General features: G+C 36.6%; 1 protein-coding gene across 1 annotated transcript; it reads right to left on the bottom strand.

The window, feature by feature from the left end:
• Positions 1–599: 599 nt before the first annotated feature.
• LOC132171538 (1-aminocyclopropane-1-carboxylate oxidase homolog 1-like) lies at positions 600–2,081 on the bottom strand. Its single transcript, XM_059582882.1, has 3 exons — positions 1,543–2,081; positions 774–1,095; positions 600–626 (listed from the first exon to the last, which is right to left on the bottom strand). The coding sequence occupies exons 1-3, from the start codon at positions 2,079–2,081 to the stop codon at positions 600–602; spliced, it is 888 nt and encodes a 295-aa protein (XP_059438865.1).
• Between the last annotated feature and the right edge of the window lie 10,193 nt (positions 2,082–12,274).

The following is a 12,274-nucleotide window of genomic DNA, read 5'->3' on the forward strand; positions in this document are numbered from 1 at the left end:
GGGAAAAATTGTTGAGTTTACATGTGCCAGTGTACGGAAAAAGAATGAGTCCCACATCAGAAATGTGTCACGACTCACAAGTTTGAATGGTTAATATAATATAGTTGTACCCAAACTCATAGGCATAGACTTTTGAGTTACATGATGCCTCAACATGGTATATTATGGGTTCATTAAAAGATTCCTCTGTATCAATCTCCCTAACAAGGCTCACACTTTTGCAATTTTGTCCCTATTCCACAATTCTTGTCCAAGCCCATGCCATGGACTTTTTGCCCCTCACGTACTCTAAGGACTTTCATCCATGCTCACACTTCGCATAAGTATGTATTAAATTAAAACTAAAGTTTTTGAAGAAGAAAGAGGTACATGCCACCACATGGTATATATGTATGGAATTAAAATTGACGGTCCATGAATAGTGCTAGAAGCCACTCTAAAGATAGTGTGACTTTTAAAATCACTATTGGATTTATAATAAAATCACGATAGAATTTTGATCAAATGGTGATTTTAAAATCCATCTCATTTTTAAAATAATACAAGAAGAACTTATAAAATTACTCTTGAACCATGGCTTCAAATCCCAAGTCCTAATATCACACATTAAGCTCATTTGGAAGCACCTATTACAGGACCATATGATATGTATGAAATTAAAAGTGGAGTTTTTATTTTTTATTTTTATGAATATGAATATGAAGTATCATTACTAAAATAAATGAAATAAGGTGTCACAAGTATGATCCAACAATAATAATGAGAAGACTTGCCTGTAGAAGATCTCCAATGTTAACCACTAGAGCCCCTGGCACCGGAGGGATGTCGACCCACTTGTCCTGGTAAAAAACTTGGAGGCCACCACTGTGGTCTTGCAGAAGAACATTGACGAAGTCATGGTCTGTATGCTTGGTTATGCCCAATGTTAACTCTGGCTGTGGGCAAGCCGGATAGTAATGGCACAGAATCGCAAGCCCCTCACTGCAATCAATCTCATTTAGGTGCTTTGGGTTCAGCCCAAGTGCCTCTGATAATAACTCGAACAATAAAATCCCCACCTTCATCACCAGCTTCGAGTACTGCTCCAGTATATCTCTACACCCATATATATATATATAATTTATTAATACTTTTACTGCTTTATTAAAAATAAAAAATGGGCAAACAAGTCCAATATTATTGTTAGTGACAAGTAAGAAAATTGATTAAAAAGTAATTAGAGATGGTGTTACTCGTACGGCGTATACCATGGTCTACCATTGACCAAAAGTCCCTAATTAATCACAATTCAAATCAATATCACATCATCTAATTCAAAAATTATGTGATATAATTTAGTTGAGCAATTGAGATTATAAAATATTCTTAGAACTAAATTTGATTATAGACGGGCAGCCTCCCTTCATGAGAGAATTAAGAATAAATTAAAATCGCATAAAAACTAAGACTAAATTTGATTGTTCCATTGAATTTATATGCCCAGATGTCAACAATAATATTCTAGTGGATCGATTATATATTGCAAATAAATCACATATATACCTGCATGCAGCTGGCAAGTCTTCTGGCTTTGGGGGATTAGGTGCCATTTGACAAAAAAATGTATCCCTCCAAGTAGTCGCCGGACTGCTATACAGATCAAAGTTGCTGTTATACACCACCGGTTTCATGGGGTCGCGCGTATAGAACCCTTTCTTCACTTGATTATCTTGCTCATTAAACCTACGCACCCCTTCCTTCATCTCCTCCAGAACGCTCACAGGGATCCCGTGATTGACCAGCTGAAAGAAACCCCACGTCTCCAATGCATCGCGAATGCTTTCAACAATCTTCTTGCGTTTTATTGCATCTTTGTCGATGCCTTGGAGGTCTATGACAGGAATACTAATCTGGGTGTCACCAGAAGATGAGTTGTCCAAAGTGTCCGCTGGGTGATGGAATATGCGAGGGATCTCAGTAATCCCAGCATCCACAAGTCCTTTAACGCCGAGCTTTGTGTCATCAAAAGCCTTCAACTCACTTGCTCTGTTATACTCTGGCTTCAGCGTTGCTGGAACTTCATCTCTGCTGGTGACCACCATTTTGGTTTTTCTGTGAGGTTCTGCTCAATTCTGATGCCAATTATAGTCTGGACAAAAGCGAATGCACCATCTGGGAGAAATATTCTAAGATATTGTTGAGCTGCCACTTGATTTTATTATACAGAAAGATTGTTGGTCTCCTAGTGACTTTTAGTCAGCGCCGTGTTTGGCAAATCCTTTTCATTTCTCGTAATAAAATTCTCATGTTCTTTTCATTAGATTATTAAATAATTTTTTTTTTTTTTTTTACTTTTTTCTACAAAAAAATTTAAAATTTCATTCTCATTTATTTTACAACAATCAATTATTATTATTATTCTAAAAAAAAAAAAAAAAGCTTTCTCATCCCAAAAGTTACAAAGAAATATGAAAGTCATGATGAAATGCCGCTGTCTTTATTTATGTAGAGGAAATACTATGTACCTCTCACTTTTACATTCTTTGAAAGTAGTACTAAAAATTACCATTAAATTTTGATATTATCACATTACCATATAAACAACATTATTTTGGTTTTTTTTATTTTTTTATTTTGGCGAATTTTACTAACAGGTAATCGTAACCGTCTTTTCACTTTTAAACACAGCCGTATGCACCAAGGGAAGAATGAAAGAGATAAATATGATCAAGATAATCAAGAAATAGATATAAGATAGAGATGTAGTTCAATTACAATTATTGTATATATAGTAGGCTTCTCTTATTATTAAGTTGGGATGCTGTTGGGCAACAACTTGAAGAGGTTCTTCGAAGGTATAATAAGAAAGCATGTGCTTGAGTAAAAATTGTATCAATCTGAAACTTACTCCATAGGTTGAATTATGTTTTCACAACTTTCATGTAATTATATTTTGGTTGAATTTTTGTAAAGTATATATTTTATTTAGTTGTAATGTAATGATGATTAAATGTTTTAATATGAAATGCCAGGACTAATTAATCTGGAGTATGCACATGTCCATCATCTCCGACCAGCTGCAGCCACAAGTGCTTGGATGCCGCATAGCCCAAGAGCTTTGGAGTGCTGTTGAACAGACTTTTACCTCCACCTCTCGAGCCATCACCATGAATCTTCACTATCAGCTAGCAACTGCCAAAAAGGGCAACTCTACCATCTTCAATTACTTCCACCGTCTCAAGCAAACCGCCACCACACTTGTTACCATCATCCAACCCCTCAATGACTATGAATTCACCATATATCTTCTTGCAGGTCTAGGTTTGAAATGGACAATCTGCTTGGCCATTTGCTTGCCCATGAGATGCGGCTTGGATGATAGGGATAAGATGAGTTTGAGTTGGAATATAAATAATAGGGATAAGATAAGGTTGAGTTTGAATTATATTCCAACTCATTAGGATTAGAATGTTAGGATTAGATTTGAAATCCTATTTCAAATCTTTAGGATTAGGTTTATTTGAATATTTGATATGTTATCATATTATCAATTGTACATAGTTTATTTATAGACCATTTTATTAATGAAGAAGGTAGAGAATAAATTGCACGTGTGTCTTTGGGGTTTGTCCCCAATTTGATTCACTTGTGGCCATAATTGGAGTTCATTATCAATATCCCATCTCATGTCACTATCCAACCTCGGGTACCTATAATTGAACATCACCATTGTTGGATCGGGCCTTTGTCTAGTGAGAAAAGTCAATTCTTTTTATGTCATTCAAAATCGCATCCCAAAGCATGTTCTAAGAGCCATCTAAATGAGCTAAGTGGCCTTGTTGTACCTCAACAACCATGAATCTGACTCCTTATTTCTTGCCGCCATTAATGTTGCCGCCTGTAGCACCCATCACCATCGTGGATGTGGTGGCCATCGTGGCTCCAATCACTCCAATAGCAGCTATAGGTCACAAGGGCACACTAGACCTTTGGGTCACAACTATTTTTCTAGTTCCTCAAGTGGGCCTCAAAGCTCAGCCGAATCAAACCAACATGGGTCCACAGCCACGTGTGTTAGGTTTATGGCAAAATTGGCCATATCGCCCTAGCATGCTATCATTGGTTTGACCAGGCTTATCAATCTGCTGGTGAGTCTTAATGGTTATGCTACCATCGCATAGAACTCACAAGATCTCAATTACTATCTCGTGATCTTCCCATCTTCTCCGCAAAAGAAATCATGTAAATAAAAGTTGGTTTTGAGTTTGGACGCATGCATTATTTTTAGAATCAATCAGAAAACTTTCATTCAAAATAATTAATAAGGAGACGTACATATTGTTTTAATAGGCCTTAAACGTCCTTGTGCGTTTAAGGCCTGAACTATCCGTATAGCATCTCCGTCTAAAATGACTACTTATCTTTTCATATTGTATCCCAATCAACATCTCCTATCCCCCATTGAAGCCTTGCTCTGAGGAGATATTAAGTTGACCATATTCTTTGCCAAGCAAATGAGGGTCTATTACTCATAAATAAATATAACATCCTTTGAGTTCGGACGCTCTCCCTTCATGGAAGCAACACTACATGCTACCTACAACAGTTACTTATAACTTTTACTTCAGACAAGACTTTGAGCGGAATCAAACCCTGTTGTACCAAATTTACTAGATGTATATCATCCATCCAACGTCTGGCTTTGTTGGAAGCAACACATGCATGCCACCGAAAACAGCGACTAAAACTTTTACTATAGAGAAGATTTGGTCGGAACCAAGGTGCCATGCACCTTGGTATTAAATTGAGTGTCTTGTTAAGAGCAAACTACTTTTTTTTTTTTTTTTTAACATGTTCACACAAGAGGAGAAAGGATTCAAACTAGTGACCACCGCTTCATGAGGCGTGATTCCTAACCGATTGAGTTACCTTTTGGGGGACAAGAGCAAACTTTTAATTTGTTGTAATTAGTCCATGAAAAATGCCATTTTGTGTTCTCCTCTTCCCCTCTCATTTTCTCTTATTTTAAAAATAAAAAAATTAAATTAAATTAATCATTGAATATGTATGATTCACCTGAGTGAGACATGGATCTTATATATTTAACGGTTGATTTTAGAAAAGACAAACAAGATAAAAGATTGAAGAATACTAAATAAATAGCAAGTTCTAGCAACAGTACTCTTAGATATATGCTGTAATTATTGATGTTGGGTAGGTAGACATCCAAGCTAATAAGATCATTTCTACGTTCAGCCTCGTTTTGGATTTATCTTTTGGGAAAATTATTAATGAGTTTTCGATTTTTTTTTTTTTTTTTTTTTTTAAATTGCTCTTAAACATAACACTCATGCTGTCATGCAAGTGTTAGATCACGTGCATCTATATCTGTAACACAACCATCGAGGTTCAACATGCAACTTGCTTAATTAGTATAGTATTGGTCTATTTGAATTTCTTTATTGAATTAAACTCTAAAAAAATATATTGAAAATCTTCGAGAGGTAGCTCAATCGGCTGGGACCACACTTAATGAAGTGGAGGTTACTAGTTCGAATCCCCCTCTCCCCTCTTGTGTGGACATGTCAAAAAAAAAAAAAAAAAAAAAAAAATTAAAACAACCAAAGGTTCAGTTTTATTACACATATTACTTAAAAGAAAAATTAACCTCAAAAAAATGTCTAAATTTATGTAAATATAAAATGTGATTAAAAAATATTGAACAGTTAAATGATAAATAATATCAGTTAACACGGTTTGCCGAGCTGTATTCCATAACTGCCAGTACTGCAAGCATGTCCTAATTGTTGAAATATATATAAAATATAAAAATAATAATAATAATAATAATAAAAAAAGGTAAAGAGAGAGCAGAAGTAGAGAAACGTGTGAGCTACATCTTGTAATTCACTATATCAAATAAGATTATATAACTCTTTATTTATAGAGAGATAATGAATAGTGATCAAGAAATCATAAAGTAGATCTAAATTAATTAATGAAGAGAATAAACCTTACAAAGAAATATAATAACGGAGAATAAAAATTTTCTAACATAAAGAGAAATAACTTCTTAAGGAAAATATTAATAAACCTAATTTAGAAAATATAAAATATTCCAACACTAATATCTATTGTTAAATATATTGAAGAAAGAAAGAGAATAGAAAGAGAGTGGAAGCAAGGACTACATTATATTAAGTAGTATATGTAATATGGAGTATTACATAGACCTTTATTTATAGAGAGGCTTATTTTTTTTTTTTTTTTTTTGTAAGAAAATTACAAGAAACAAAGAAACAGAGCAAAACAGAAAATTAAAAGGGGGGTGGATCTTTTCCACTTCAAATGGGGAAAGAGGGAAGATGGGGTAGGTGAGTGGGAATGCAGCCGGAGAAAACTCTTGCCGCGGCCCAGTAAGCCACATGGTGGGCGCAGAAGTTTGCACTTCTGTTAATTTTCCTTGCCTTCCATGAAGAAGAGGAAGGAATGGAGGAAATTGAGTCCGAGATGACATTCGCAATTTTCCAAGATGAGACTATGGAAGGGTGTTGAAGAGCTGTGATAACAACCTGGGAGTCACCTTCCAGAGAGAACACTGAGAGCTCCAAAGATGTAGCCAGAGAAATTGCAAGAGAAGCTGCCAAAGCTTCCCCATACGTTGGGTCACATAAGGGGCTAATTTGAGAAATAGCCTTTATAATTCTCCCATTTGAGTCCCTGCAAACAGCACTTTGAGCAGAGAATGACTCACGAATTGCTGTATCAAAATTTATCTTGAAAGTATTAGGCTCTGGAGGGGACCAAAGTTCAGTGGGGGAACTCTTTTTCCAAGCCTCAAAATGATCCAAAGAAACTTTTTTGACAGAGCAAGAGAGGGACCTTGCATCTGGGATTACACCATTATGAATTGCCTGATTTCTGCTGAACCACATAAGATCACAAAAAACAGAAGCAAATATTTGAAATAAATGAGCATCTTTTTTAGGGATGCCCAAACCAAAGCAAGGATTGATAATACAGTTTAACCATTCAGACAAATTTAAATTAGACCAGACCAAAGAATCAAGAGGCCAGAAAGAGTCTCTCCAAATGATCCTTGCAAAACTGCACCGAAAGAAAAGATGTTCAAGAGAATCTATATCAGTTTTGCAGAGGGGACAAAAAATATCAGAAGGAGAGATATAAAAAATCTCACGTAGCCTTTCTTTGGTTGGAATGATGTTCCAAGCGATCTTCCAAAGGAACATCTTTAGTCTATCACAGAGGTTTAGTTTCCAGAGCTTTTTCCAAAAATGGGGGGGGAGGGACGGATGGGGGGAAGAGGGGTGGGAATTTCGGATCAACTTATAAGCTGAAGAGGAGGAGAAAAGGCCATTGTTTGAGGGGGTCCAAAGGAAAGAGTCCCCTTCTAAAGGGCAGATTTTGATTTTAACAATCTCATCCACCGAGGCTGAATCAAAAAGGAAGCTCAAAAGAGGCACATTCCAAGAGGGGTCCGAGTTAGAGAATAAATCTTTAACAAGGAGATTAGGGAACAAAGAGTTGCTCCCATTGATGGAGGAAGGGATGAAAGAGGAAAGGGTGGGAATCCAAGGAGAGTCCCACACCGGCAGAGAGGAGGACCTATGAATATTTGGACAGGCTCCTAGAGACAAAAAATGCCGGGACTTTAAAATCCCTTTCCAAAGCCAAGAGCTGGCAGCAGAGGGGGAGGAAGAAAAAAAAGTAGAGGAATGAAGATACTTACCTCGCAACTGGTCCGCCCAAGTGCATCTGAAATTTGTAAGAATCTTCCAGCCAAGTTTTGTAATAAGAGCCAAATTTGCATCCTTCATACGCCTAAAACCCAGGCCTCCCAGAGCTCGAGGAATACAAAGAGAGTCCCAAGATTTAAGGGTGACATTTCTAGACTTTCCAGAAGGAAACCCCCACCAGAAATCCTTAAAGAGCTTATCCAACTTATCACAAATGCCTCTAGGGAGGAGAAAAGAGCTCATTGCATACGTGGGAATGGAGGCTGCCACCGATTTAATAAGCACCGTCCTGCCGGCTTTAGAGAGAGATTTAGCTCTCCACCCTTCTATTTTCCCTTGAACCTTTTCCACAATATCATTAAAGGCCTTTACCTTTGAGTTTCCAAACAAAATAGGGAGCCCCAAATATACAGACTTTGATGCGTTATGGGAAAAGGGGAGGATGCTTAGAATATGCTGTTTGGTGATGACTCCAGTGTTTTTGCTGAACTGGATTGATGACTTTTCAACATTAATAGATTGCCCAGTCCACCGAGAATACCTTTCAAAACATTTCTGGATACAAGTTGCTTCAGTGACAGAGGCCCTACCAAAGATGAGGAGATCGTCTGCGTAAAGGAGGTGGGAGATAGCTGGGCAGTTCCGGGCTATCTTGAGACCTCTAAGGGAACCAGAAACTTCTTCTTTAAGTAAAAGCCTTGAGAAAACCTCTGTGCCGAGAATGAACAAAAAAGGGGACAGAGGATCCCCTTGACGCAAACCCCTCTCCGGGGAAAAATTTCCAAAAGGGCTGCCATTGATGAGGACCGAGAAAGAAGGAGAGGAAATACAAATCTTGATCCAGTTTAACCAAATAGAATTAAAACCCAATTTCTGCATCACAGCCAAGATAAGGCTCCATTCCATCCTATCAAAAGCCTTCTCCATATCCATCTTTAAAAACATTAGACCACCTTTTCCTCTTTTCTTCTTGAAAGTATGTAACAGTTCATGGGCAAGGATTGTGTTGTCCTGAATATTTGGATCTGGAACAAAGGCCGATTGAAGGGGAGAAATAAACCTTGGAAGATGGGCCTTTAACCGGGAAGCTAAGATCTTGGACACAATCTTGTACACTATGTTGCAAAGGCTAATTGGGCGAAAATGGCCCACTGAATGGGGGCCCTTTCTTTTAGGAACCAAGGCAATAAAGGTATGGTTTTGCTCTTGGAGTAAAATATTTTCTTTGAAGAAACCCCAAACAAAATCCAGAACATCACTTCTGACAATCGACCAGTACTTTTTATAAAACAAAGCTGTAAAACCATCCGGGCCCGGCGCTTTTGTGGAGCCAAGACTAGACAAAGCACTTACAATCTCTTCTTCAGAAGGAATAGCACAGAGAGCTTCATTGTCATCATCAGTAATAACAGGGGAGAAAATGTCCAACATCTCATTCTCTAAGCCAGGGGAGGAAGAGGAAAACAAGTTAGAAAAATAGTTGATGAAAGAACCTCCAATCTCATTTCTGTCCGAGACCCAAGCACCCGAGCTCTTTTTGAGAAAATCAATTGCATTTGATCTGCGCCGAATCAAAGTTGAGGAATGGAAAAATCTCGTGTTTAAATCTTTGCATGTCAACCATTGCTCTCTGGATTTATTTCTCCATAAAATCTCTTCTTTCACCAGAAGGTCTTCCAATTTTTTCTTGATGTTTTTCTCTAGCTGAGAATTTTGAACAGTAGGGGAGCTCCTTTGGATCCAATCCAGCTGAGTGAGAGAGTCCTTGATATTTTTCTGGATGTTCCCAAAATATTCGGAATTCCACCGTTTTAAGGCAGCTTGAGTATGCTTCAACTTTTTTATCAGACAGAAAGCTGGATTCCCATTAACAACAAAATTCCAGGCTGCTCCAATAACTTCACTGCAAGTGGGATCTTTTGACCAAAACTCCTCAAATCGAAAAGGCCTAGGAATGAAGCTTGAGGTGATAGAAGTATTTAGGAGGATAGGAGAGTGGTCAGAGGAGAAAGTTGGGATGTGCAGAACCGAGAATAGAGAGGCTTATGAGTGATGAGAAAGTAAACCTAGTAGACTAAAGAAACCCTAAATACATAAAGAAAAATAACTCTCGAATAATATATCAAATATATTATTAACATTTATTTCCAAATACACCCACCTTGTCGTTTCCCTTATTGAACATGAACCGTTCATTTCCTTCCCATAGTTTTTCCTTATTGAATCTTGACCGACCATCTCAAAAGGATGAGATGCCCACACTGTTTATAGGGAAGTACTCCCTCGTTATCGACTGCAACTTGCCTATTACTTTCCAACAGACTAAGAGCAACTCGCGCATTAAAAAATGTTACAAAAATATATTAATAAAAAATAACATTTAAAAAAAAATTAAATTAAATTACTAAAAAAGAGTTTATGTATAGCCCAACTATCCAAAATGAAAGGGGGGTGGCCGGCCAACCCCCTCCTCCCTTATTTTATTAGATTCAGTTAAAACTGAAGGCTTGTATGTGGGCGGCAATCGAAAACAAGAAGAAAAAAATTAATATGTGGGTAACACTGCTAGAGGAAATCAAAAGAATCAAAAGAAAAAAACGGAAAAGAAGAGAGAGAAAAGTTCATCTCTTTTGATGGCCTAGTGTTCGTCGGAAGCGGACGCGTGGTGAAGGGAGGAGAGGGACGAGCTGAATATATTTTTTTTGGGTGCGAAATTTGGGAAGAAGCTTGTGGAATTAATGGTATATATGTTTTAATCAACAAAATAATAATACAAGAAATCAACATTTAAGGAAAACGTTCTTACGTGACTTTATAACATTGTGAGATATTTTCTTTCTCTAATTTTAATCTCTCGCATTCTATTTATCTTATTATCAATTTTTGAATTAATATTATTTAGTACCAATAAAAAAACTGTGCACCATCAAAATAAATTGTACAACACCATATGCTTTTTGTACTTTCATAAATTGAGACAGGTTGCTTTATTTGATAAATTTGTTCTATGAGAAACAATACAAATTATCTAAAACTCGAGATTTTATTCTTTGTTTAACAAATTTAAAGTTTAAAGTGTATTCTAAGAGTGTTTAAGCATGACTTCTATGTGTGTTTTGAGTTTTGAAGTGGTGGGATTTGATGATCACTGGTCCAATTTTTTTGCTAATTTACTTGTTAATTGGATGGAAAAACTATATGGGGAATGCAGCCAAGTCAGCAGAAGCCCTATTCAATTGGTGATAGGTGGTTGGATAGCTGAAAATTTATTTGGATAGGTGACTCTCATATACTCTCTCGTAATTATTGCTCAAAAAATTGTTAAAAATTCCAATCCTTATAGTTTCAGGAAGAACAAAAAACACAAAAGCATATACATCTATACACTAATGCACACATACAAGACCCTTGGAATCTTGGATTTGCGAGTTGGTATTTGTGAGAAAGAACTCCCCATAGGAGAACATAAAAATAACTTCTACAATTTGGAACAAGAATTTCATAAGAATGTTGTATGTCATTCTCTAATGCTCTAAGCAAAGAATATATATGAAGAAGCATGAAAACATAGCCCCAAAAGAAGGCAAGCCCTTCATATCTCGATCTACATATCTATCTATGCGGCAGACTGTTTTATTGTTTAAAGAAAATGAGGCCAGAGCCTAGAGCAAAGCAATTCTACAAAAAGCACCAACCTTTCAAACAAAAGAAAACACAAAATGAAGAGCATTTCTAAGATCCAAGAAGGTCAAGGAACATTTAAACATGGATGGACTGAAAGCCATGAAAACAAAAATCTCAACACCCTCCAAAGGTCTGTTGTTTAGCACATTCCAACAAAGAACATTGAGCATGACAGCAATGGTCACCATGCAATAGTTGCCTCAAACCCTCCAAGTGAACAATTTAAGAACTAAGGTTGAAAATAATGTCACTACTCTCTGCTCAGTTCAACTTTCTTTCATCTATGCCTTCTATATTCCCTTTTATTGTTATCCGAGGGTAGTTTTCTACAGATGATGGAAGCGGATAACCGTAAACATGAAAACCAAATATGTTTAAAAAGGATTTGATTTCAGACATATATTTAGATTAATTTACTATTGAGTTTCACATGATGAAACTCAATAGTTTCTTTCGTACTAATTACTACTGCTATCTCCAGATGTTTGTGAGTAGTCAGGAGATAAAGCCAAGAAATAAGCAGGTATATATGGTTTTACTATGATCATAAGTTCCTATTTTGTTGTACCTTATGCAACCACTGGGAATATCAATTGAGCTAGTCTTATCTAAATACTTTCCATTAACTAATTAACTTCCATAAAACAGGTCTCTACTTGGTTACAAGCCACTCTTGCTTCATTCTATGTCCCAAATCAGATCAGCAATTTAGTCAAAGGTTCAAATATCAGTCAAGATTAAGAACTCGTTTGGTTTGCGGAATAGATCCCTGAAATGGAAGTCATTCTTTTGTTTGATAATGGCCTATTTCTAAAAATAGTTATTCCCATGAGAATCACTAATTCCTTATATAC

Source organism: Corylus avellana, chromosome ca1 (genome assembly GCF_901000735.1).
Source record: "Corylus avellana chromosome ca1, CavTom2PMs-1.0".
Taxonomy (NCBI): Eukaryota; Viridiplantae; Streptophyta; class Magnoliopsida; order Fagales; family Betulaceae; genus Corylus; species Corylus avellana.

What these genes read in the sequence shown, in the direction of transcription:
- LOC132171538 (XM_059582882.1), bottom strand. Translation starts at nt 2,081, where the DNA reads ATGGTGGTCACCAGCAGAGATGAAGTTCCAGCAACGCTGAAGCCAGAG. An exon ending in GACTTGCCAGCTGCATGCAG is followed by an intron (nt 1,096 to 1,542) that starts GTATATATGTGA and finishes ATATGGGTGTAG; the next exon opens with AGATATACTGGAGCAGTACT. An exon ending in ACATTGGAGATCTTCTACAG is followed by an intron (nt 627 to 773) that starts GCAAGTCTTCTC and finishes GTCCTGTAATAG; the next exon opens with GTGCTTCCAAATGAGCTTAA.